General features: G+C 37.7%; 1 protein-coding gene across 11 annotated transcripts in view; it reads right to left on the bottom strand.

Annotated features, from left to right (window-relative positions):
- Positions 1-27,477, bottom strand: part of bltp1 (bridge-like lipid transfer protein family member 1) — a 117,500-nt gene that overhangs the window by 73,801 nt on the left and 16,222 nt on the right. For all 11 annotated transcript variants that reach the window (XM_088637201.1, XM_088637223.1, XM_088637233.1 and 8 more), the window contains exons 5-21: positions 27,325-27,389; positions 24,856-25,030; positions 24,376-24,457; positions 22,592-22,785; positions 21,713-21,792; positions 21,482-21,629; positions 20,264-20,420; positions 19,688-19,766; positions 17,402-17,493; positions 15,078-15,195; positions 11,581-11,736; positions 9,882-9,979; positions 9,273-9,451; positions 8,122-8,228; positions 7,168-7,373; positions 3,758-3,988; positions 336-473 (exon numbers count right to left, since the gene is read on the bottom strand). In XM_088637201.1, the coding sequence (XP_088493327.1) occupies positions 336-473; positions 3,758-3,988; positions 7,168-7,373; positions 8,122-8,228; positions 9,273-9,451; positions 9,882-9,979; positions 11,581-11,736; positions 15,078-15,195; positions 17,402-17,493; positions 19,688-19,766; positions 20,264-20,420; positions 21,482-21,629; positions 21,713-21,792; positions 22,592-22,785; positions 24,376-24,457; positions 24,856-25,030; positions 27,325-27,389 (2,305 nt within the window). The remainder of the gene's footprint in view (positions 1-335; positions 474-3,757; positions 3,989-7,167; positions 7,374-8,121; positions 8,229-9,272; positions 9,452-9,881; positions 9,980-11,580; positions 11,737-15,077; positions 15,196-17,401; positions 17,494-19,687; positions 19,767-20,263; positions 20,421-21,481; positions 21,630-21,712; positions 21,793-22,591; positions 22,786-24,375; positions 24,458-24,855; positions 25,031-27,324; positions 27,390-27,477) is intronic.

The raw sequence follows: 27,477 nt of genomic DNA, 5'->3' as shown, positions 1-27,477 counted from the left end.
GGTATGCAGAAAGACAAATTCCTAATGCAAGAAATTGTATATGCCTAATAAAGTGATCTTATCTTTTCATAGTCTGAGAGAGTTTTTAAAAACAGAGAGATTCCCATTCCCGTTCATTTGCGGTATCTGGATTTACAGGAATTAGCACTGAATTGCATTCCAACAATTTAGGATGCGGGTTATTTCTCTTGGCAGCCTGTTTAGGCATTATACAGGAATTCCGATAACAGGGTAAGTACTGCGGGTTTACCTAAGCACTTGGGTATATCTTTCATATTCCTGTGACATAACTTTAATAAGCAAAAGACCAACCCCCTCAGCTATGTTAAGCTTACCTGATAATTGTCACTCACAAAGATGTGTACTGGAGACAAGACTAGCTGAAGCATGGTCTCTTTATAGCCTTTCTTCATTTCAAAGCAAAGTCTCTCTAGGTAGGCTGCTGGACACTCAGGACCATCGCTGCTGCAGTGCTGTAAATAATTGAAAAAAATATAAATTTCCTGAAACTCCAAAACTCTGTTTACTTATGATCAATCCCATCTCTGTATGTCTCAAGTGTCTTGTGCAGAAAAAAGACTTGGGATTTACTGTTCGATGGAGCATAACCTACTGTAGATAAATTAATAAACAAGAGAGTAAGAAACTTTCAGAAAGCTCAAGGCAAACCACTTCTAAGGAGACAAGCAATGGAAGAAAACAAATCCCAAGGGACAACACTGGAAGAGAAGTCTGCAAAGCAGACACTTACTACAAACTTTAAACAACAAAACATCTTTCTTAATACCTGAGATCAGAACTGGTTTTAGAAAAAATACCATCTTGCTCCCACCAAAAAATTTTATACACATTATTTTCATGCTCTTCCAAAATCGATATTTTAAGGAAAATGGGCAAAATTAACAAACATTTGGTTAAAAACATTGGGTTGTTTTTGTACGAAAACAACCGAGTAGAGATATTCTGGTTAAATTATCACAAAACGCAAAGTGCTTTCAGAAGCTGAAAAAAATTATGAATTGGTTACAAAACATCCTCTGGTCTTGCCACCAATTTACTTTTTCTCCATGAAATCCAAGTATTTTTAGCCAGCAACTTGTTAGAGCCCGGAGAAATCGAGGGAAACTCTTGATGACAAATGATAATAAGATTAACGAATTTACCCCATATCATGCTGAAATTGTTAGTTCAGCTGCCACAAAAAAGTGACATTTTGTCATGTTACTTTTAATACTCAATACCAACCTGTGTTACTTCTGTGTTATCTCTTAGCTAATTATGATGCGAATAAATATCTTCAGGCACAACGGCACAGTGGTTACCATTGCTGCCTCATGTTACTGATGCCCTGGTTTAAATTTCAGATCTGGAATGCTATCTGCATGGAGTTTGTATGGTCTCCACATTCACATGGGTTTTTGCCTGTGGGCTTTGTGCTTTGGTTTCCTCCCACAGTCCAGAGACATACTGATAGGTTACCTGGCTGCAAGTGCATCTGTGTCAGTAATCAGTGTGTGCCCTGCGACAGACTGGCGTCCTGTCTAGGGTGTATCCCATCTCTTTCCTGTTTTTAGCATGGACAGGCTCCTGCTTCCCAGCAATCACCCAGCAAACTGGATGAAGCGGTTAGAAAATGGGAGGGATAAATAGTTTCACTGTTGAAGAGTGCTTATTTACAGTGTATGCAGAATACCGAAACAGGAAACTATTGTTCTGATAGAAAGGACATTTGAATGTGATCTCGAGGTAACCAGTCAAATCCCTAAATCCATGGGGACACAGTGAAATTCCAAATAATATCTCAAATAATATATAATATATATGTTTTCATGTCCAACACAGAGAACAAGAAAGTTCAATAAGTTATTGAAGAGAAAAAAAGTTTAAAAACCAATTACTTAGAAGCAAGACTTTATAAAAGTCAGTGATAATGCAACAATTGTGCCTGCATTCACTCTTGCATTTACTGCTAAACGAAAAGCGGCTGAATTAACAGGACACACTTAAGGACATAAAGCAGATCCAACACAACACCTCAAATAATGTGAATTAGATATTCACATTATCAGAGAATGCAAACATTCTTCCTAAACTTTCTTAAAGATAATGCCCTCGAAATTCTTGAGTACCTCCGATGAAACAGGAACAATAAACATTAAGTAATGGAAAGATTTACAGAATAGATCATGCATCTTGCATGAAAACATTCTAAAATAAGTAATCGAAATATTATTCCATAGTGCAAAGACACATCTGTCAAAATTAAAAGTCGAAACAAATATGACAATCATGTTTATTCATATCCTTGTAGTTAGCATTTTGTAAATCCTTCTCTGGCAGGGATTACGCTGACACTCCCTGTAGGGTGCTATTAGATTCTGCGTGCTGATTTGGATATAAGCCTGGGATCACTGTAATGCTGAAATGTCCATTTTCAGCCAAGATTGAGATCCTTGGCAGAAAGAAGCAGGTGTCTGGCCAAAATATCCTGGTACTTGTTTCAAGTTCAGGAATTACCAGATCTTGACAAAGGCTCCAGGAGCCACCGTTGTAATAAAACAACCCCAAACCATAACATATCCCCCATAATATCTTATAGTGAGTATAAGTGTTTTCTCAACATTTTCTTCCTCCTTTTTTACACCAGACCTAGGACTGATGCATCACATCTAAAAAATTCCATTTGTATTTGACCTGACCATTAAACACCGTTTCAATTCCCATTCAACTGATTGTTGGCAAGTTTGAGTTGCTCCTTTACCAGAGGCTTCTACCTTGCAACCCAGCTATGCTTTCCACATTAGTAGACTTAGGACACTTTGTATGCTGAAGATGTCTGTGTGCATTGGAGATCTCCAACTGCTGCCTGTGGATTTAGCACTTGTTTCATAGCCCATGCCATGGTGCAACAAGCAAGAGTCCTATTCCTTATGGGGTTTCCTAATAATGAGCACTTCGGTAGAAAGTGGTAGACGCAGCTTTTTGTCGATTCTTTCATTGTCATTCCCAAGTTGTGGAGATGACCGTTTGCCTGTGGTCTTGAAAGACATCCCCGACATTAACCATGGTGATGCATGCTACTACTGCATGTTTTCTGTGGAACTGTCAGAGGCCGGTATAACATTTTATAAATTCAATTATTGATAACACATATGGTTTTGCTGTGTGCCATGCGATTATGATTACAGTGGAACTACTGCAATGCACAACTCATTCAGCAGCATAATGGTTTTTGTTCCTTTTTCCATCAGGGGTGTGAATGAACCTGGCTTAGTAAGGGCTCCAAAAATAAAAAATCCAGATGGATCTTTAAACATAGAAAACAACCAGCACTAATCCAGAAAGGATCAACTGTTATTTTCAATAGAGAGGAGTGAAAACCAATTGATACAAAGCTGAAGTGATAGTAAATGTAGAAAGCAAAGCTTCTGGGAACAATGATTGTTCAGGTAGAAAAAAAAAGCATTGAAAACAAAAGGTTGCTTTTGAAAAGTCCTCAAAGGGGAGAAATGGAATCACCTTCACAAGAAAGCACTGTGGCAATTGGTACACCGCTCACACAGCTAAATCCACAATCATTTTATCCCCCCCCCCCAAGAAGATAGAAAACCCTCCTCAAATGCAGCTGGATAATGACATTAAGGTACAGTAACACCCCCTGGAGAAGGCTTTATTTATGTGGTTATAAAAATAATCCACTCTTGCTGTGAAGCCAGTTTTCTCCTGACAGCTTAGGCTCTTGCTACATGGCACTCACCACTGGGAGTCGTCCATGCACCCTGTACAAGTTAATGAGCACAGTGATGTCCCAGGGGCGCAGGGTTAGGGGATGGATCTGCTTGCCTCCATTCTCAATATTCTTCTTGTCACCATCCTCAACTCCTACCGCTGTCCATCCCGAGCTGGAGGATGTGGAGAGAGACAGCACAGGACTCGAGAGCACTTCTTCAAAATCGGTGTACATGTCATCTTCCCCAAAATAATTCTCCTGAAGAAGAAAAAAACGGGGAACATCAATTCATTGAAAATGGGAAAACAAGCTGCCGTCTCATAAGGAGCATGAAAGGACTGCGGAGCATCAGGATTTCAGAGAAGGCGAGCAACGGAACAGAGTTTGCCATGCAGCACTGCAAAACTGTTAAAACAATACGCCAATACCCTGCTGCTGGAGACGCTTCTCTCAAACGCACAAGTAAAGGTTTATTCCATGGCAAAAGGAGAAGAAAAGAAACAACGTTTTGGCCCGAAGAAGACTCCAAGCCAAAACGTTGTGTTTCTTTTCTTCTCTTTTCACCATGGAATAAACCTTTACTTGTTCCTCTGCAGCCGAAGCATGCCGACACAGCTTCCTACTTGAACTTCTTTCAAACTAGTTTCAAATGCAGGTGTATACGAGTTATTTCCAAAAATGTGCTATACTGTACCATTTACATTTTGCACTTGTGGAAATTTTAAATATTGTGCCTCCAGAAGTACTGAGACAATGAAGCCTAAATTTGAATTTTCTCTATTTACTAATAATAATTATAAATTTTAATAAAAAAACAACTGGTAAATAGATGTTTTACTTTGTTATTAGTTATGTAAATGCAGCTCTGCTTTCTTGGGTCAATTACAGAAATTGAGAGTGCTGAATCACTTTACTTTGAAAGAGTGAAAGCACTGGGACAATTAGCAACTCATAAAAGAATTATGAGAATTCTATCAAATCTGTCTCACTTTGACTTCATTATTTGGACCCCATATTTGACAATTTAGCATCAAAACCAAAGGCTTCTTTTAAGGAAAAGACAATGTCAACTAGAAGTGTATCACAGAAAAAAAGAAATACTTGAAGAAAGATACAACAGGTATAAGTACCAAATCAGTCAAGATAATCATTTGCAGAAAACGACGGAAAAAATCAGAGCTACTGTATGAAGCAGAACTCTAAAACAAATGTCAGTGAAATCACCAACAACCTCCAGAATGTATGGGTGAAAATATTAAAATCCACAGTATGCAAAAGACTGAGACAGCAGAATTTCAAAGTCTACGCCACATGATGTAAACCTTTCATCAACCCCAAAAACAGAAATGCCAAATTAGGATTTGCTCAGATGTACAAAGATGACCCAGGAGAATTTTGAAACAAAGTTTTATGGAAAAGTTAAAAAAGTGGTGGAAAGGTTAAAGTGTGGAGAAAAAATGATCTCATTCGTGAAGCATTGTAAAAGTAATCTAATGACCTGGGTATGCATTTCTGCCTTTGGAAATGACACACTTTATAGATGAAGTATGTAATGATGGCAGCAGCAGAAGTAATTCTTAATTTTACTAAATTAATTTTGCTAACCTATATGGAAGACAATGTTATTGTCACAAAGGGATATGCAAACAACTAACTTTTTCACTCTGAAATTTACTTAATGTGAATGTGTCCTAATACTTATGGTTACTTGAAATCAAAGTACGTTTTTTTTCTAATGTGATCAAGTGTATGCATGGAATTATTGAAAACATTATACTGTAAATATGTCACAATTACAAATACAAAAATGCTTAACTGAAAGCAAAGAAGAAAATGTTTTGACTTTGTTATCCCAACACCTTTAGAGACAATTGTAAATCTCTTTTCCTAAAAATAAATAAAAATAACTTGTCTAATAATTAACAAAATCACTCAGATAGTTCTCAGATAGCAAATACCATAAGTCAAATTTAATGACCTTGGCCAACATATAAAGTTTATTAACTATAAAATGATAAACATTATCCAATATTAAAACAGGGTGTCACCAATACCAATAAAATACGGGAACATGGGTATTAACTAGAATTATTTGTTCTTATGCATCTAAACTTACATCTAGTTGAAGATTCAGAAATGGGATTGCAGAATCCTTTGTAGACATACACAATGTGTTTCAAAGAATGTTATTCTACACTGCACCCTGCCCCCCCCCAAGCATGAGAGAAGAACATATAGCTCTGTGGCTATGGATATGCGCCTGTGACTGGAAGGTTGCCGGTTCAAATCCTGTGGCTGGCAGAGGAATCCTACTCCGTTGGGCCCCTGAGCAAGGCCCTTAACCCTAACTGCTCCAGGGGCGCCATACAATGGCAGACCCTGCGCTCTGACCCCAAGCTTCTCCCTGTCTGTGTCTCCATGGAGAACAGCTGGGGTATGCGAAAAGATGAATTCCTAATGCAAGAAATTGTATAGGGTTAATAAAGAAACATTATTATTATTATAAGGAGAAGTGGATCTAGCTGTAACAGATACCTTCAGGTATGCACAAATTTACTCATTGTGGCACGTCAGCTGTACAGAGGTCTGTAATTGCAGCTGGCCTACCACTAGAGGTCACTACACAGCCTCTACAATGCTTGTAGATGGCTACAGTGGGAGTTAATTTGTTAATTATTAATTATCAAAGGGTGTAGGAATACACATTCTCTCATAGTTGTAATTAGCTCTTGACTTATATATAAAGGGCATGCACAGTGATAGTACTCTTAGATGTCTTTTTTAAAAGGCCCTTGTGTTATTGTTTTTTTGGCCTGAAAAGGCCTCAAATAAAGAATCCCAAACACTTTTCAGTGTCATCGCATGACTATTACAGTAAGAGGTGTTAGAAAACACAAATACATCTGTATTATGTATTTATTACATCTGCTGTATACAAATTGACCAATGTCATCAACAATCACTCAGGAGGATGGAGTTCATGATCTATAGTTTTCAGGATTCGCACCATGAAGATGTCCTGTATTAATATACTGCACTGTATCAACACCTTCCTTGAAAAGAGTAGAGGTGTAACCCCAATGCCCTGGCCAAATTTTCCCCTGACCTTTACCAGTCATGGCCTCCTAATAATCCCCATCTATGAATTGGCTTCATTACTCTGCTCTCCTCCCCACTGATTGCCGATGTATGGTGAGCGCACTTTGGCTGCAGTTGCATCAAGTGTAAGGATATATTACATATTATTGAAAGACTACGCCCCCAAAAAATTACTAAACACCAGCCTTTCTGCAAGAAACATACCAGTTGCAGATATTTATGTTAGTGGGTTAGCAGAACCCAGAAATTGGTAGAATTCCTCAGATATAACCATCTCAAGACTACAGTTCTTGTCCGTGTCTCTAAAAGAAGAGGTCTCAAAGTCTATTACTCCATACCTTTATCGACACAAGAGCTTTCAACATGGGCCCATAGAGAGTTATCTGCGAGTCTGGTGACAGCTCCATCTCCACATGCAGTCTGTCAGGTGGCAGCTCCGAGGGGTCTAGAGGAGGTCTGCTAGATTGGACAGGAGAGGCCGCACGTTCTGGAGGTTTCTGTGATGGTCTGAGGACGGACAGCATAGACTCCTCCATTTCTGACACTGGGTAAAGAAATATTACATGAAAAACCAAAGACTGATAATCGATAGGTGAAAGTTCTATCTGTATGAGAACACTCAGTTTTCTCCAATTTAGACATTAATTTGAGAATGACAAGGTTAGTGTAGGAACTCCAAACAAACCTGCACAAGTAAAAATAAACGAAAAAACTATGGAGCATTACTCGGGTTTACGCACTTGTAGAAGGCTCCACAGCCAAACCCGTTTCTTTTAATTTTCTCACATTTCTACACTGATTTAGCCTGCACTAATTTTAACTTCTACACAAGTCTGTGGCTGTTCAGTCTAAAACAAAAAAAAATAAACAATAAATAAAAACTTCGTCATCGTATTTAGTAAAGACTTTTCTAAAAGAAAATAAGGTTTGGGCAGCAGTGGATAGGGTTCCGAGTTGTGTACCATGAAGGTTTTGGGTTCAATTCCCAGGTTAGACATTGCTGTGGTACCTTTGTCCCGGTAAATACTGTGTAATGGGCCTAAATGCAAGTCACTTTGCTTAAAGGTGACTAAACAGCCAAACAAATCAGTAATTATCAATCATCAGTTACAGTTTTTACCATATAGCCTTCCATCTAAAAAGCTAAACAATATCACGGATTAATAAAATGAACACTTCTATAATGGCATGGGATCGATAAATGCAAATGTAGATGATCTTGGATGTCTTCTCTGTAGTTGATGGATCTTCACTATTCATTACAAAACACGAATCGGGCTCAAAATACTCACAGGATTGCTTTAATTGTTCGTCGGCCTTCTGAGGATAAATAGGATGCCAAGTGTAGTCAATCGTGAGCATAAAATTTGGAACACTCCAGCAGTCAACCCAGCCAGCTCTAAACATTCAAAGACATCCACCACAACTGTCAGCATTTCACCTGTATTTCAGTTTTCATCGCTTTTACTTACAGTAGCAGAAATCCATCACATAGGGGAAAAGAAAAGGCCTCTTTCCCTAATTACTGTGGATTTTCATACGTAGTTTAACAACTGGGGTGTCTTTTTCATATTAGTTTGGCTTTTGTGGCACCCCATTATCTATTAAAGTTAAGTCTTTTTGGCGATACAGCAGCAATTAGACCCAAGCAGAAAGTTAAAGGTAAATCAAAGGAAACAACCGTGGGTGACATATACTTTGGTCCTTCAAACCGGTCATTTTTGCACACTATACCAAAAAAGGAGGATTAGCAAGCCACTGTAGAAACATTAGATTAAAATAAGATTTAGACATTCAAGACTGGGAGAGCACTGGCTCATCCTGGTTAATGGAGATAAGAGCAGCGCATTGTTTTGGGTAGAAAAAACAAATGATAAATACAAAACGGGGACCACTTATTATAGAAGAAGGCATATTTGAAAAAGACATCGCTTATTATCCTCTACAGTCTAGACACTGAGTGCAAGCAACAAAAAAGGCAAAAAATAAAAAGTGTAGAATTGAAATCAATGGATGTTATGTATAATGCACTAGCAAAGCCCCATTTAGAATACTGGGTACAATTAAGGTCATTTAAATAAAAATATATTGGAATCAGCTGGACCTTTTCAGTACTGAACAGAGAAAACCACAAGGGGACCCGAAACAAATACACACTAAACCCAGACGTCTTCAGAAAGATGAACGAGAGGACAAGTGAAAAACCACAAGGAAGTGCATTTGAACTAAGAAGAAGAAGAACTTCTTCTCCCAGTGGATTGTGGGAGTATGGAACAGGCTGGCCAGCCATGTCGTTGAAGTCAGTATCTTGACTTTTTTCAAGAATGAGATCCTTTGATCAATTACCTACTAACCACCAAACAGGTAAGATGTTGAGTGAGTAGCCTCCTCTTATTTGTAACATTGCTTGTATTCCAACCAAACTGCAGTCAGTGATACTCACTCGGACTGGGTAATGTTTCTCCAACGTGGTTTCCCTGGTTTCGCCCCGTGCTGGCTCTCAGAAGAAATGCAGGCCTCTGGAGGGATTTTGTTTGGCTGGTAATCTTTCACCAGGGTAAGGAGGGAGTATCTGCTTGGGTGACATTCTGGCAGCGATAACTGGAGATCGGTATCTTCTGCCTAGTATGAAATGCGTGTGGTAAATGTACAAAGCAGTGCAAGTAGAATTAACAGTTTAAAATGCTAGAGCTCAACAATAAATCACTGAGCAAAATTTTGTAAATGATTCTAACTACTTACACGGTCTCTAACTTTGGAAAAGGAAACCTCATGCTGATTGCCCATACTACACATACTGTATTTAGCAGCAATAATAATCTGGGCAAGTGAATTAAACAGTGTTTCTCTATTACAATAGGCAAAGAAACACAGAAACATGAGAATAATAACAACATTAAAGAATATTTGGACAAATGTCATAAATAAGAATATCAAATACAACTGCAACTGCAACATTTAAAAAGTCAATCTAAAGCAAACATACAAACGTGTTCTCTTCTCTATTACATCCAATATCAACTTGCTTGAAAAGAGGGTATAGGCTACTTACTCTCAAAGAGAACTTGGTGTTGCAAGTAGTTGGAACAAACTCATTAAAAGGCAAAGTGAAATCAATATTGAGGGTTTCTCCACAGGCAGCAAGATAAACTATAAAATAAAAAGAACATAATTGTTATTTCCTGCAAAGAGAGAACACGAGGGTCATTCAGAGTAAAAATAAATCTCAAGTCCCAATTCTGAGCACATTAATACAGGACAGCAGACAAGTAATGAAACTCTTTGACTTTACCATGTTATATACCGTTTTAAACAAACTACACACGAAAGAAAACTCATAAAAGCTTGCCCACAGCTCACATTAACAACTGCTGGAAACCATGTGAAAGGGGGTAAAACAAAAATTCAAGCTTCAAACTAAAATTAATTTGATTACAAGAAACAAAAGTTTCATTTTAATGACCACTGTTACATGTGCCTCAGACTCTAGAGTTATGGCATAAAAGCCATTCAACTTCTACAGCACAGGCAAAACCAGGATACTTTTCTTAGGATAATCTATCCTAAACTTCTTGTTCCACCACAGTGAGGTAGCGTTTTTTTTCCCCAGTAAGGACACAACTGGTGGTCCAAAATCAGCTTCACAACTTGTCCTACTTGTTCTTCCAACAGAGGGAAGCACTAGATTCAGGGCACTAAAAAATGTCTAGTTTTGATTTAAAAATGTTGAAACAAAATTTAGATCTAGGAAAAAATGGAATCCTTTTATTCATATCAAGATTATATACTGCTTAATCTTGCGCCATTCATTTCAATAATGTAGTCACACACCTGTACAATTATTCCCCAACCTCCAGGGGTTTACAAAAATGAAACAAAAGCACATGTAAACTCATCAACAAGACTATTTTTGAGTTTCGATGCATTATTTCTGTAGTTAATTTCAGTGCATATTAAATAGCTGCTAAAGATTTTTGCATTATATCAAATGCCTAATGATCTCTAATACCTTTATGCATTGAATAAACCAATCTGTTAACATCCTGAAGCACATTTCCCAAGCAGACCAGTGTAAAACAGATCACGTTTATTTCATTTTCATTTAATAATGGTGGGAAATAAATTTCCAGCATCCCTTCCACTCACAATCCCAGGACACCATCTGCAATCATTTAGAAATGTAAATGCTTTTGAAAATGAATCGCCTTATTTGCATGGATTCAGGTTTCTGGAACATGTTATTAAGCAGCCAGTTTTTAGATATCCTGAGCAAAAATTAGCTCAACAAATATAAGCATATTAACAAGTGAAGAGTTGTGATGTAACAAGTAACAACCTGAGGGATATGCATCATTACCACCTAATGACCGAGACCACAGCTTCCAGTCATATACCAGGCAAGTCTGGTATTATCTCATCTTGATGAAGGGCATAACAACAGTTTCTTCTCCAGTAGCCTTCCAATGGACAAGAATCATCATCATCAGCTGATTAAAAGATTGTTCTGGTCGGAGCTCAAAACAGAATTTAATTTTTTATCTTCAAAGGAGACTGAATATAGTTCATGCTTTTGAATCAAGTGCCATTTTGTTTTGAACATAATTCAGGCAATTAGCAACAAGAAAGCTGCTCTTTTCAGGACCAACAGATTTGCCATAATTATGAGACAAGATGTACTCACCTAAGTGTCCTGTGTGAGCAGCTGTAAAAGAGCTCTACAGCACAGATCTGTTGTGCTAACACTGACTTACCATTTTCTTGCTGCTTGGTAGAGCAATCGATCCAGTTGTGCTGATTTGCTGCCCAGATCATTTCAAAGTGATAGAACATAACTTTGAACTTCCAGGAGTATGGCACAAAGGAGTAGATGTCAGGTGCGCTATCGCTCGCCCAGTCCTGTATCAGGTCTTCAAAGACAGGAACAAACACTCAATCAGAATAAAACCTCAAAAAACAAAATTGATAACTATGATTCATTTTATTTATCTCATGTTCACATATCACATATTGAAGAAAATTCCACACTGAAAAGCATGTTATTCTTAGTTTTTACTTTTCACCATGGAATTAACCTCTACCTTTTGCCCAGCAGTGTGCTTACCTAGACAGTTCTCACTATTGTCAAACTAAATACACCACCCTGTGCAACTTCTCAAAACGTTTCAAGCAACTCTTGATTTTCAGTGTTGTGCAAAGATTGAGTTTTCTGCTTTGTCTTTTCAAAAGCCCTTTTTTTTGACAGACCATGTCAAGTGATTACACAGACCTTCCATTACCCAATAAACACCTGTCAGAGTGTCAAAATAAAGCCTGAACCTGACCTGAACTTTGACTGGCAGCAAAATGTTTGTCATAAGAAGCCTGAAACAATGACACTGTAAGGAGACTGCCCCATGAGACTAAGAACAGCCCAAAGGCAACAGTATTCAAACTAGTGAGTAATGGGATAGCAGGAAGGGTAGCCACCTGTGGTATTTTTACTTGTTTTTTACTGCTCTGTTTTCAATTGCAAAATATAAAATGTAGAACAGAGCCCGTCGGATTGTTCCGTGTACATTTCCCACTGCCCCCTTCTCCTGTAATTATAATTTTATTTATTTTTTCCTAGGATTTCTACACTTACACCGATTGGCTGTGCTTTCCTGAAAGTTGTCATTTAAACCATTTTAAATTATCTGAAGATACCAATGGTATCTTCATTGGTATCTTTTTATGAAATTCTTCAGGCATTATAATGGCATGACCAAAGCACTGGCTTTTTCAAGACAGATGAATAGCAACGACTGCTAGTTTGCTCTTTCGGCAAGAAAATATTTCTATAGCCTTTAAAATTATTTTCAGGGGTTCTACAAGGAACAAATGGAAACTCAAATAAGGAGCAAAACACAAGTAACCACGGAAATCAACTGTAAGACCTCTCTCTAATTTGGAAAGTACTGGTATGATGACAACAGAGTCATTAAAGGATAGTGTTTTGTCTAAAGTCACCATTGAGAGTTTGATGAGCAGCAAATTGTAAGTCAATGTTAAATTAATAAATATATTATTTCAATTGTGTCCTGTCACAAGACTAAATGAATGCAAAGATTCCCATCTTCTAACAAACCAAAATGAACCCTCATTGTAAAAATTTAAGGAGGAAATTAAAGTTTTTAATGAACGTGGTAACCATAGGGACATGCTCTAAATGCGACGTCTGTTCCAGGAAATGAATTTTTCAATTTCATAATTAAAAAAAATCTATTAACGTATCATCAGCCAAAGCCAATGTACCTTTTGAGCTCGTGATTTATTTTTATGCAGCCCTCTACAGATTAAAGACTATTTAATTTAGTAGGTGACTGATCCACGGGGAAGCTTTAAGAAAAAATAACAAGACTACAGTTATGAATACTAACATGGGCAGGACCTTCTAGATTACACTAATGCTCAAAACTAAAGGTACCGTCTGTCCCTTTTCTAAAGGAAAAGTATTCACTTCGCACTTTTGTCTTTAGTTTTTTCATTGCTGTAAATCAAAGAAAGAATTAATTTATTTAATTCAGAAATGCTTTTAAAACCACCACAGTCCCTTTCAGCAAATCACAAGGATTCAAGTAGAAATATTGACAGAAAGAGGCTGCAGACCTTGTTTCATAGGTGTAAATGACAATGAGACAAAGTACAAAAAATTGCACTGTAGGGACCTAATTAAGAACATAAGAAACGTTGCAAAGGGGCCATTTCTTGAAAGAAGCCAGGGTATTGGCTTCAACAACATGGCAGGACAAATGGACTTTAATGACAGGACACTGAACACCCACAAGGTAATAATAAACCACCACAGGCCATAATTTGACGATGTCCGGGATTAGAGCACAGTTTCAAGGCAAAAACACTGAACTCTATCCAGGACCCAGTGAGGATTCCTCACTGGAACTATGCTCAATATTGAACCTGTTCAATTTCTTTATGTATTTAAATACACAAACAGAATTAAAAATGCTATTTAGGGACTGTAGGTGACAGAAAGAAACTTGAAACTGTACCCTTGTGAAAGAAAAAGCACTAGACATAACCTGGCTGAAAACCCTAAAAGACCCCGAATATTGCTATGCATTAGAATGCAAAGACTCCAATAAACCAATTGAAAACCAATAAACATAATATCATCGACGTAAAGGAGACATATAGGCACTGTGAAAAAGAAAGGAAACTACATCAAAACACAAATATGGGATTAAAGAGCATTATGTTGTTTTTACACTATAGTAAATCTAGGCCACACAGAGGGCTGGCCTCACTAATTGTTTCTTATGCCAAGTGGATTAAATTTTAAAAATGAGCAATGGTCACTAACACTTTTAGTGAAAAGTGCCCCCCAAAAAAACAACCAGCTGCCTTTTAAGTTGTTAATGTGCCACACACAAAAACATGTGGGTAGGGGTGCGGATTTGGCTGGGCATACTGAGAATTAAGATCAATTCTAAAGACTGAAGGTTAGTTTACTGTCCATACCAAATTAAAACATAAATACTAGAAAGAGAAGGACAGATGCAGTGATGCTCATCAACACTGATGGTCTGTTTAAAATTACAGAAAAAGCTCACTATTCTTAACATTGTGCCGATGATTAATATCCACAGCTCCAAATACTGCAAATGAAATCTTTGTAAAGCAATGAAATAAATGTAGAGGCTACCTGCATAATTAAATGCTGGTTGAAACTTTTGATTATCAAAGTTCATAATTAAATATGGGCCTTTTAAAAGATAAGAGCCATGATACTGAAGTTCATCTCCAAATAACTCAAGACGAAAACACATGGAAAATTTGGAATATTTGATTTCAGACCAAGTATTACACACTTTTATATTTGTTAACCACTCTAATGTGTGAGAAGGGCAGGAGAGCCATGTGGAATGTACTCTTGTGCCACACTCTGGCAGGGCTTTTTAAAAATTAAAATATTTCCCTCATTCAAAATAACTCTGATACATGTAGACAAAGACCATAATACTGCTGAAATATCTGTACCATCTCCTCACATAAAAGTGACTCATCCAATATGTGACTCATCCAATATCTTTATCAAGATTTGAGCAAATGTACAGCACGTGCTAGAGATCAATACTGCAAAACAATGACTCTCCATCTTAGAATAATGACTTCATGATAGTATGTAATAAACAACAGTTAGAGACAGGATCTTTATTCTTCTAATCCACTAGAATTTAAACTGATTCCATATACAGTATACATGACCTACCTGTGAAAAAGTTTTTCTGAGCATAGATGAAATGATAAGTTGCTTTATAGACCTCAATTTCACACTGCCAGGCCTGAGGCATGTTCCAGATTCTTGGATAGCTGGCATTAACGTGAAACTGCAGACAAAATCAGATGAAAAGGTCAAGGTAAACCTAAAATAAAACGGAGACCTGATTTATTAAAATCAACATGGTATAGGGAAGAAAATAGTATATTTTGCAGATTAAACCAAATAAAGGGAAACTGAAAACTGTAGAAGGTGCCAAGGGAAATCAAAAAGGTTTATACAAAAATCAAGACTGGGCAAAATCTAACAGTCGACATGTGATGTAGCACTCTGCATGTCTGCATGCTACTTTTCAGCCATTCTATACTGTCTGATTGCTAGTGGCTAAATCAAAGGCTCTCATCCAATTCTTCTTGAAAGAAGTCAGCGTATCAGCTTCAACAGCATGGCTGGGTAGTTTGTCCCATACTTTCACAATGCTTTGTGTAAAGAAGGGCCTCCTGTACATTCTGAGTTTTAAAGGCACTTCCAGTACCTTGTACAGGTTTCATTTTTAATAAAGTTTTGTTTTTTAAAAACAAATGGTACAAACATTAAAACAAGCAGACAGCTCAATTTAAGAGCGTGATGAGACAAATTAACTATGTTCAGAGGGAGTGAAAACCAAAAGATACAGGAGTACTCCATTTCCAGGAGTGGGAAACTATTGTATTGGGTACAATTTTCAGACACCATGATATAAAAAAAATGCTGCTCTGGAATCAGTCCTGAAAAGAGTGACCAGTTACATTCACAGGCTCAAAGAAAAGTCCTCTAGTGGCAGGCTAAAAGAACTTAACTTTCTTTAGTCTCCAACAGAGAGGACTGTGAAGGTACCTAATTCAAGTACCTCAAAATCATCAAGGCATGGACAAAGCTCACCAATTCTACGAACTTCATCAAAATCAACAGTAAACCACTGTTGATGTTTGTCAAGGACAGAGATGAAAACTGTGGGTAAGAGCTTTAAGTACAGAACAGGAGGCATTTCTTTACACAAAGGCTTGTGGGAAAACTGGAACAAGCTCCTCAGTCATGCAATTGAATCCCAAACACACTGCTACAGCTGGATACGATACTTGGATTGATTATCTACTGCCAACCAGACAAACTTCACCATCAGAATTACCTCCTCCTTTGCAAGCTTCCTTATGTACTTCCATTCTAAATGAAAAATGAAAGCAACATCCAAATTATATGGCTCAGCTTGCGGAATAAACTTGCAGCTGAAGTTGAGTATTTCTAAATCCACTTAGACGTTTTTCTCTAACACAAGAAGCAGCAATATCAGAGGCTACGAATGTCTGAGCTTATGAATCCACAAACCCAGATAAGGAAGATGTGGCATGGCGCTTCTGACTATTAACTCAAACAACCCTGCTGTGCGCAACAGAAGGCTTGTTAGGCTTCCCTCTGATTTAATATCTTTGTTTTTTAAAAATCATCTTCTACGCATCATCACTATGTCATTGTGTAAGCTGGGCTCTCATTAATCACTTGTGGCTCATGTTCAGCCATATGCTTCTTGCAGAAAAAAAAAAGATAACCTTTCCAGCCTTGTACAGAAAACAAAAAAAAAACAATAATTAGTGGGATCAGGACTGCTATTCAACCTTTTTTAATTGTCTGTGAAGCCGCCAACCTCCACACTTCTTATTACACAGGTGTTAGTATTTCTGGGCAAACCAAACACTTTGAATTACATGAATGAGCTCAAAGGGAAAAAAGGGCTGAATATCTTTAACCTAAAAGTTAAAGCCTTTAAAATGTATTTGTAGTTGATTTGTCTTTCAAAGGACTCTTTAAAGGCTTGTCAAAGTATATTCATTTTGTCAAAAATGGAAAGTTGACTTTCAACAGTTAACACCTGCATTTCTGCATTTCCATTTGTGAAGATCACATAAAATGACTTCTGAATTGGAAGGGACCAGGGATTTTCTATGCTTTTGTTAGCTTTCTTTAGAGACAAAAACCGCAATTCTACTAAGAGGAAGAAAAGGTACACCACACAACTGTTTTCTCTTATATTAAAAGGCATATTAGTGGTAAAAAGATACTGAAAACTGCTAGTGGTGTTATAGGGGCTTTAAAATAAACTTACAACATACTTAAAAACCCAACTTAAAGGAACAGAGCAGTCAAGCCCTGGCTGGAGTGAAAAATAAGAACAGATCACTGGCTGCACTACAGTATATTCTAATTGGCACATCTACTACGTAGACATTTGAAAAACATGAAAAGGCTTGAAAAGGACACTTTTCTCTAGCTTTACTCACAGCAAGCATTTCTGCTTCCAGGAGAGTTCGATACTGCATGCTGCTGGTCGTATCCACATGTAGGAGCTGACCTTTAATTGTGGGCGAGTAGCCTGCAGAAACAGATAAGAAAGGAAACACATTTGTCGCCATCAGCAAATCAGAAGAAACACAACAATCCTCTATTTCCAATGAGGTTTTGAGAGCTCACATAATGGCAGAAGAATGGTACACAACCAAAGTAACAATATGTCAATATCATGTCCAATAGATTATTATTGATACTGAGAATGGTCCCATTTAGCACTAATGTCAAGTATCACAGAAAATCCCAGTTTATATGGAAGCAGGCTGGGTGGTAAAGGTTTACTGCTAGATTTATTTTTTACAATTACCGATACATGTGATATATACATCAGTTATACAGACAAGAGAAAACATGGTCAAAGTTCAGGTACCAGTACCAAAAAAATTTGAACCATGCACTTCCACACCATTATATAGTAAGTTCAGATTCTGGAGCCTTTCTAACATGGTAACAAATTATCTTTATATTGACAGAAATCATAAAAAACAGGAATGAGAAACAAAGTATACTAAGAAGTTCATGAACATACTACATCCTTGAGCCTGTGAGTTGCCAAACACATCCTTCCCCATCATTCTGCTTTACACAAGTACTTCTTTGATTACAGTAGTGCGGCGATCTGGGGATCACTTACAACGTCTAAAGTCTGCCATAAGCAATTTATACCTAACAGTGACTTTAAAAATTCTAAGGAAAGGAAGACATAGGAAGCTCATTTTAATCAGATATAAACTGTGGCTTCCAATCAACAATATGACTGTAAAAATATTCCAAAACTCTGCACAAAAAAAGATTAAATCACCTCCAAAGTTAAGGATGTTGAGCACTTGATGCCACTGCAACCATCGGTCCTTCAAATTAGTGTCCTTCTCATTATAACTTAGGTATAATTAATAATAATAATAATAATAATAATAATAATAATAATTGCTTTCACTTATATAGCGCTTTTCTGGACACTGCACTCAAAGCACCTGACAGTTAATGGGGACTCCCCTCCTCCACCACCAAAGTGGTTTCTTTTGAAAAAACACAAATCCATCTGCAGCTGCTGGAATGCAGCAACGGCTAGCTTTTAACTACAGTATATTGAACTAATTTCTGAAAAAGATCCTGTTAAAAAATGAAATCGGTAACAAGGACACAGACAAAATAGACATTAGTAGTCCTTGAATTTCCACTAGGGCAGGGTCTCTTGAGCTTTTTATATGAACCACTGATGATAAAGAGATCCCAAATGTCCAATTATGCCAGTTCACATAGCTCATAGAGCCAAAATAAAGCTAAACTAGTCAAGTGCAGTACAATCTATTTTATAAGCAATTATTTGGTAAGTAATATAGTTCTTGAATTGTTTCCACAAATGTGCAGACTAAGCACTGGAAATCCTTGGCATATTTATATTTTCACAATTTTTTCAACAATATAATTTTAAAATGTCAGTCAATATTTATTCTTCAAGTATCAAGGGAGTCTGATTTTATAATACTTTACTGACAGCATGCAAAGGTTATTGGTTGGTCAAACACAGGACAGTGGCACAAATTATATGGAAGTGTTTAAACTGACAAGAGGAGGCACTTTATTATGTAAAGTATGTTAGAGTATGGAACAAGCTGCTCAGGCGTGATTTTGAGGGGATTTACCCTCATTTGGCTTCCTTCAAAAAGCAGCTGGATGAGATTTCAATTAACTATGAAAAAAACAAGCTAGATGGATCAAATGTCAACTGTAACCATCATGTCCCAATGCAAGTCTCAACAGCAGGAATTTCCAGCTGTGACAATTTGTGTCTGGAAATTTTCTGTCTCCTTATGTTATGAACAACATCACGTGGGAGAGGTTACACTGATCCAGTTAAGGTTTAACTAGACAAATGTATTCCTTTATCACAAAGATTTAAAAACTGAATTCCAGACCCCCAGAACCAGGGATGAGAACCCTGATATACAACGGTGACAACTACAGACTTGTGCCAGCAACACGACCACATCCATGAGCGAAAGGCAGTGGATTAATTTCTTACTTCTTGAATTACTCTGATGCAGCAAGCTGACGGATCGTATTTTAACTTGAACAAGTGCTAAAAATAATATATGGCTAAATTAAAATAGCCTCTTTATGTTGAACAATCACAACAATATACAACTTAGTCCAACTTATGCCAGTCTATATAAACATACAGTACAGACGCATACTATGTAGTATACAGGCCTTACCATTCTCCCCCACAGTCATGGGGATATTAACCTCCAGGTAAGAACCTGCACCAACATTCACATGAACAGCATTTGTCTCCTAGAAAGCAATCACATGATTGTTAAGACTAATTTGAATACATTGTTCTGTTCAACCAAAAATATCTTATCTGAAAGATTCCCCCCTCCAATTCATTTTAGAAAGTCAAATTATCTACAAAAACAGACACAAACAGAATAATAATTGACATTCTTCTGACACTATGTCACTTAATTCTCCTTCCAAATTGTTCTAAATGCAGCCTACATGGCAACACTTGATGAATGGTTGAGGATTACCTACCATTCATCATTTATACAGGATGGATGTCTTTAATTACGATGCTTTTTGACTATTAAACAGACTCTTGCACATTTAAGGAACACCGCTGTAAGCAGAGGGTGAAAGCTAGAAAATGAAATAAAGCTTTTCACCGATAATTTACTTGTTTTATTGATCACTGGTTATATTGGCAAATCTGGAAAGCCAATACACCATTCTGCTTCTAATGTTCTAAAAATCACAAATGAGCAACATAAAAAAAAAACCTCTTATACCCTATTTTTGGTAAAGAGTAAATCGATGGTGGCATCGGCAATGATGTTCATGCGCAGCTCGAAGGCGAGGATCTGTCGGGGCTTTCCGGGCTGGGCCAACTCTGTGGCCTTCATGGGCTGGTAGTCAGCAGGAAAGAAAAACTTCCACAAGCAGTCTCTGCAATACGAGATAGAGAACCGGGGTGAGTGACGCAAGTGCGTGTGGGATATGGTATCATCACTCATCCCCAAACCACAAACATACTTAGAAAGTTAACTAACAGCAACGGCAAAGTGGTAGAGGGATATTGGGGAATTCTGCATGTAAATGGGTTGCGTTGGGGTTGAGTTAATTGATAACAGTGGTTTCTAATTGGACTGGCACAGTGTCACAGTGGCTAGCATTTCTGCCTCACAGTGTTGGGGCCCTGGGTTCAATTCCTGGAAAGATATCTGCGTGGAGTTTGTATGTTCGCCCCACATTCCCGTGGGCTTCCTCCTGGTGCTCTGGTTTCCTCCCACAGGCCAAAGACATACCTGTAGGTTAACTGGTTTCTGAGTAAGTCGGCCCTGGGGCACGTTTGTGCATGTTTGTGTCTAGTGTGTAACCTGCGACTGGACTGGTGTATCCTGCCTTGTGCCTTTTGCTTGCCAAGATAGGCTCCGGGTCCCCCACAACTCTGTATTGGACAAAGCTATTAGAAAATGGATTGATGAACTGACTGTCTAATTGAAAGTAATTGCTATGCTATGTAATGATCTCTGTTATTGCTATTATGACATCCTCATAAAAGCATTTCCCCACCAAAACATTACTTATTTTATCTCCTTTGAAGGACTTAGAAACAGTGTTTTTCAGACAGTGTCACCTTTGCTCCTCCTAACTATATGTGCATGTCTGTGCTCCTGGTGGTCTTCTTGACTTTCTTTTTCTGGGTGTACAAAAAACTGTAGAATACAATTTCAGACTCGAGTAAAATGTTATGAAATGAAGTTCCAAATGAATGTATATTAATGCATTCAAAAAAAGATAATGAGACGGACTCCTAAAACAGAACATGAATCTGAATACCAGTACACGCGAGAGATGTATCACAGCATAAAGAAAACTACCAATCTGAGCATCGTCAGTGGGAAAATTTCTAAACACCCATGTTCCTGTAAGAACTGTGGCTGACAGGTTTCAAAAAGCAAGTCTGCCTCATTAACAAAGCTCCGAGGGAAAGTGCAGCACTGTACCTCTGTCGATCAGCCCAAGGGCCATAGTTGAAATCCGTCCCTTTGCCACAGACAATATCCAGTCCCCAGCACGGCGGTAGATCCTGGAGCTTGGTGCCTTCGCTGCAAGGCTCTGCATCTCCGTTCTCCAATTCCTCCGTGACAAGTCCTACACAGCAAGCACACACACTGCTTGAATCAAAATTCAACAGCTCAGCAGCCAGACATTGAGCATCTGCAACATCAACATACCTGGTTCATCCATGTAATAGTAGATGTCAACATCATTTGACTGCATTACCACAAAACCTTCCCCCATCAACCTTGGTGGCCTTTAAGAAGAAAAAAAAATTACAAAACAATATTGAATGCACATTGGGTGTTTCAGGAACAAAGTTAACTGTTCGTTACTGGATGCTGCACATTGATGGTAGTGGAGGGGAGTCCCTATTACCTGGAGTGTCCAGAAAAGCGTGATATAAGTGTAAGCAATCAGTATTATAATTGTTACTGAAACCAGTCAACAGCACAGCAAATGTTGCATTTTCATTACAGAAGCAGGATGTTTACTGCATACATAAAGACCTCCAGCATGTTACTAATATTGTCCTGTTAGTAAAATGTCCATGGCAGCTCAAGCTTAAGTTTACACTAGAGAAAAGGTTACCTTGCAAAATGTCTGAGAGCCACATCGTGGAATTTTTTTAATGTTCAGACATGGATATATACATATAAATCTGTATTTATACAAACAGATATATCTACATAATTTAATTTTTATGATATATAGAAAATGTATATAATTTGATCCAAACAGAAGTAAAAAATATATCATCTTTTCATTTGATGAAAGCACATGTATACATTCTGCACCAAAAAAGGCCCAAAGTTATCAACTGTTCACAGCAAAGCGTATCCAGTCTGAAAGTACTAAATCTCTTTCTAACAATATACCCAAGCCACCTCTTGGGAAGCCAGTTCCATGGGCTCTTTGTGAAGCTTGCAAATTACCTATTTGCAAGACACAGCTGCTCCACATTGAAGTAAGGACCTTGACATTTCCAGCACCATTACTCTTACTTTACATAATCAGGTTATATTATTAGATCAAGAGCAATAGCGTTCGCTCACTCGTCATTCTGAAGCCCAACGTATCTGGGACTGGGAACGAGCATGACGCGGACATTCTCCAGCGTGCCCTTCACGATGTGCATGAACTGGTCGAGGTGACTGGAAGGAGGCTTGGTGGCGTACGTCAGGAAGGCATCATCAAAGTTCACGCAGAGTGTCTGGGGCAGATAATGATTTCCAAATGCCAGGCGGCCCTATCAGGAAAGCAGAGAGAGAGAGGGGACTTTATGGCGGGGGAAGGTACCAGGTACTTTACAGCAAACAGAATCATGGTCAGACACAGGGTGAGGCTGGCTTATACAGCGAGACAGACAGATATCAGCATCATCCATGTTTCATCATTAAAACAGAAAACAAAGCCTTGCTAGGGAGTTCCAATTTATATAGCAAGGAAAGTTGCAAAAACAGAGAAGGCCATTTGGCCCTTCCAGTCTTCTGTCAGAGCTGCTCTTGTAATGTAAATGTATGTCTATTCAGTGCACCTTATGGCATGGAGAGGAGTTTTCTTTCAACAGATCACGGTCTGTGCCAGAGCAACTGATCTTTTCCCCATCACCAGTAACTCACCAAGAGGTCTTAGTGCAGCAACTTTTAATCATTGGCAAATTTTCAAGTCAAATTATATTTTTTTAGCCTCTAAATTTGATTCTATTTAGAAAGAATCATCTCGGACGGCATGGTGGTGCAGTGATTAGCATTGCCGCCTTACAGCGCTGAAGCCCTGGGTTCAATTCCTGGGGTGCTCTCTGTGTGGAGTTTGCATGTTCTTGTCATGTTTGCATGGGTTTCCTCCCACAGTCCAAAGATGTAATGGTAGATTAATTGGCTTCTAGAAGCAACTGTTTCTGGTGCGAGTGTGTGTGTCCATGTGTACAGCGATTGGACTGGTATCCTATCCAGGGTGTATGCTGCATTGCGCCTGTAGCTTGTGCCCATGAATTGGATGAAACAGTCAGAAAATGGATGGTTGGACAGAAATAATTCTACAGTTCACATCTCTTATGTTACAACACAGTTTACATGGGTTACTTTTAATGCTCTTTACGAATGCTCGGTCAACAATTTGATCAACAATTAATTTAAAGACGGAGTGACTAATAGTAATTAAAGCTTTTCAATACTTGTACTGTACAGCATGTACTGTACTTTCTGCCTCTCACAGCGTTCACAAAAGGCAAAATGTGTAGTGACAGATCGTATTTTGTTTTTGAAAGCTAATGGGTTTCATGGAAACGGACCCAAATTCAGTTAGCCCAGGTGAGAGGATGCTAGCTTTATTGACTAATCTAATTCAGCTTTATGCATCAGGCTCAGATTAGAAACTTGGCAGTTTGTGAAATGTGATGTGAAATGTTAGGTGTAATTATAATAGCTTTCAGGTAAACCTACTCAATTGCTTCATTTAGCAATTTATAAATACAAATGTTGGTTGTCAACTGAACAAATGGTAATGCTTCTATTGTGCTGACAACAATGCTCGTGCAGGTTATACCAACATTTATTTCTTTATTCATTATTTAAAGTAGATATGAATTAACTTTGAAGTAAATGTTTCTCCATCCAAAAAAGCCTAATGTATTTCTTCAGAAAATGACAACTTATGTTTATTTTCAGAAAAAAATGGTTTTGTCTAATAATGTCATTTAGCTTTCCTTGACAGAAGAAACTAAACTTTAGTTATACTTGTCTAACACATTTAAATGATTTTAGTGAAAAACTGCACCATGCAGCTTCTCAGGAGTTTATACGTTGCAACAGACACTACCGGACACAGAGCAACTTACAGTGCTAATGTTGAGTTTAATGACAGGAATAAGGGACCTCCAGGAAGATGACGGGTCTTGGGACTCAGTTTTGATGTTAACACTGCAAAACAAAACTGTTCTTCAAAAACTGTGCAGAAATATGCTGAATGGGTGATTTAAGATCAGATGAAAAGCTGCTGAAAAAACACCTAACACCACAACTATGGTACCAATTCATAATGTCTGGAAGCAGTTCAGATTTCTATTAAGTGTACGTGCACTGTACACAAACGTTTTCTGGGGTTATACTATTCTCTTTAGAATAAATGTCTCTTCAGCATTAGCAAAAAAATGCAGCAGATGAAGCCTCTGTGCTTAAACTAATCTTTATGATTAAAATTATTATTTGTTATTATTATTAAATTATACTCAAGTATTGAGTAATATTAATTGCTTATATTTAAAGCATTCTATACAGCAAAATAAGAATAATTGTTACTCCGTATCAAATGTTCATACCTCTCAAGAGTATTTTTCCTGCCATCTTTCACTTTGTCCTCTTCCTTTTTAGGTATAATGAGGGTTGGGTCCAGTCCAAAGGTTTCTTGCAGTCGTGCATAAAGATCAGTCCTGTTGTATACATGGAATTCAAACCCATTCACAGTTATGTACAGCCTGGTTTCAGCTTTGGGATCTAAAAAACAAATCAGACAAAAACAAGCATTTTAAGCATTTAACTTTAAAACAGAAGAATAGTAAACAATTTTATATCTATTGCTATATCGTGTTATTGTATACGGTGTCAGCTCCACAGTATCTTAATGGAGTAGTCAGCTGCACAGAAATAGCAACACTAAATTACATGCGCCCAGAAAATCTCAGGGATCACAGACAGGTTGCAAGATAACACCCAGAGGAACCCTAACCCACCCAATCTCAGCTGCAAAAACAGCCCATACTTGAGTTTGTGACGTCTGGGCTATAGTTCTCAAGGCATAATCCCGTCAAAGGACCTTTTAGCAGTTAAGCTGTCCAAGCCCAACCAGTAATGTTTAATATTAACACTGTAAATTCCCCAAAATGGAAAATGGTCAACTCCTCTGATCTCCATATCTTCACAGAAGAACTACAGTTCCAATTTCTCAGGCAGGTCATTAAATCTTAGTAACAAAAATTCACGGACGGTGTAGAAAAATCTTAAGCACAAAATTGTGAACTTTATGAAAGTACAGTAAGTCGCCGTGTTGTAACAAACTCACATTCAAGTGCCCACGAATAGCGACGTGAAGCAGCACCTTCCTGCTCACTAGTCCCTGTACTAACGCAATGTGATGTACAAGCGAAGGTTGTACAGCAGGCATTTCACCACAGAAATGTTCCAACATGCTCTGCGTGCAGAGTTAACAAGCAAGTAGCATTTGTAGGCAAAACTGTCTTTTGTCGAGAGCAATATTTTCATTGGATTAAAAGAGATGTATTCACAAGCCTGCTTGTTTACAATGGAATAAGGCTGCTTCACTTCACCATAACTGTAACCTTCATCTATTCTGTGATGTAAATAGGAGATTTTACAAGTTACTAAGTTAAGTTTACTTTATAGTGTTTCACAAGCGTTCAATGCTGTTTCTTTCTGATGGCGAAATATAAAAATAGAGCTGCAGTTCCCCTTTAAATAATAAAGCTTTTAAAACAGGAAGCACAATGCAGTCCCACATCTGAAATGTAGAAGCAATTGGAGAGGAGGCACTGAGAAGACTGGGTTAGCTGTGTGGCCTAAAACTAACACTTTTTCTTCACACCGTAAATGCTCAGCCAGTGCAACACCGTAACTTAGGGAATTCTGGTCACAGCTGACTGATCTTGACCCAGACTTGAACACATGATCGTAGAATCGTAGAAAGGTGGAGCTTTTACCAGATAAGCCAAAAAACAGCCGATTTCATTTAGAACCTTATTATAAGCATGTTAAAAAAATGCAGGAAATCAAAAGAAACATCATTTTCAACCACAGCAAATGTACAAACTTATCATCGGGAAAATGACATTTTTTGTAGAAGGTAAACTGACTTTTCATTCAACAGATTTGACAAGGGTGAATTCATCAAGTTGATTAATATTAGTCATCAACGGGGCTGATCAATTCTGGGTCCCTGCTGCAAAAGTCACAAGCTATTGAGAGTCAAAATCCTTCAAGTCTATCAGAGTCAGTCATGAATCAAAAGGATTAACCAAAAATACTTAATGTCTAAATTCTGTACACTATTTTTCTAACAATGTGCATGCATACACAGATTGTTTCTAAGGATGCTCAATATTTAAATGGAAAAACTGTCACATGCTTCAGATACCCAACTTTATTATTAACTAAAAGCAGAACTCAAGAAATTGTTACCTAACAGGGAAAAATGTATATGTATATGCAAAAATAGAACTGATCTACAATGAAACTCGAGAAAATAATTATTGTGAAACTGTATATGCTTGTCCACAAAGTTTAAACTTATCTCTACATTTCAAGCTCCTTTCTGGGACAGACAGTTTTAGATACTAGTTTCCAATTGTAATCTAGGACAACAATCCTTTGGGAGTAATCTTCAATTTCCATTTTCTCTTGTGCAATGTTGAACAATCTAATTGAGGACTAAATGATTTGTAATAAATATCTTTGCCAATTTTTTTCACAGTTTACCGTTTCAATGCGTTATTTAATTAGTTTCCATTCCAGTGACATTTAAAGCCCAGTAATAACCTTACATATGAAAAGCTGTAGTTAAAAACAAAACGAGATTAGCTCAAGGATACTAAAGTAGAAAATAAGAAATGGAGGCCAACTGGCAAGAAACAAGAGCCTGACATGCAAATGTTTTCTAATGCAGAAGTCTTAAAACTTCACGTTCACCCTAGGTTGACGTATACAAATGAAAATCTGGGCCCTGGTTAAAACCATTTTGAAAATAACTTAGGCAATGACACAAAGTAAAGCCTTACCATGTTGCTTCTGTTTTGGATTGTACATTTTCCACCACCGAAATATAAGTAAACCGTCTTGAATTCTGAAAAGACAAAGAAAAGTAGCACATTACAACTTCTAATCTTAGAAATCAAAGCCAACTTCAAAATACAAACTGCAAACTACACAAA

The sequence above is a fragment of the Lepisosteus platostomus genome, chromosome 1, assembly GCF_059453375.1.
Source record: "Lepisosteus platostomus isolate fLepPlt1 chromosome 1, fLepPlt1.hap1, whole genome shotgun sequence".
Taxonomy (NCBI): Eukaryota; Metazoa; Chordata; class Actinopteri; order Semionotiformes; family Lepisosteidae; genus Lepisosteus; species Lepisosteus platostomus.
The sequence above is the reverse complement of the archived record's forward strand: the minus strand, read 5'-3'. Positions and strand labels throughout refer to the sequence as shown.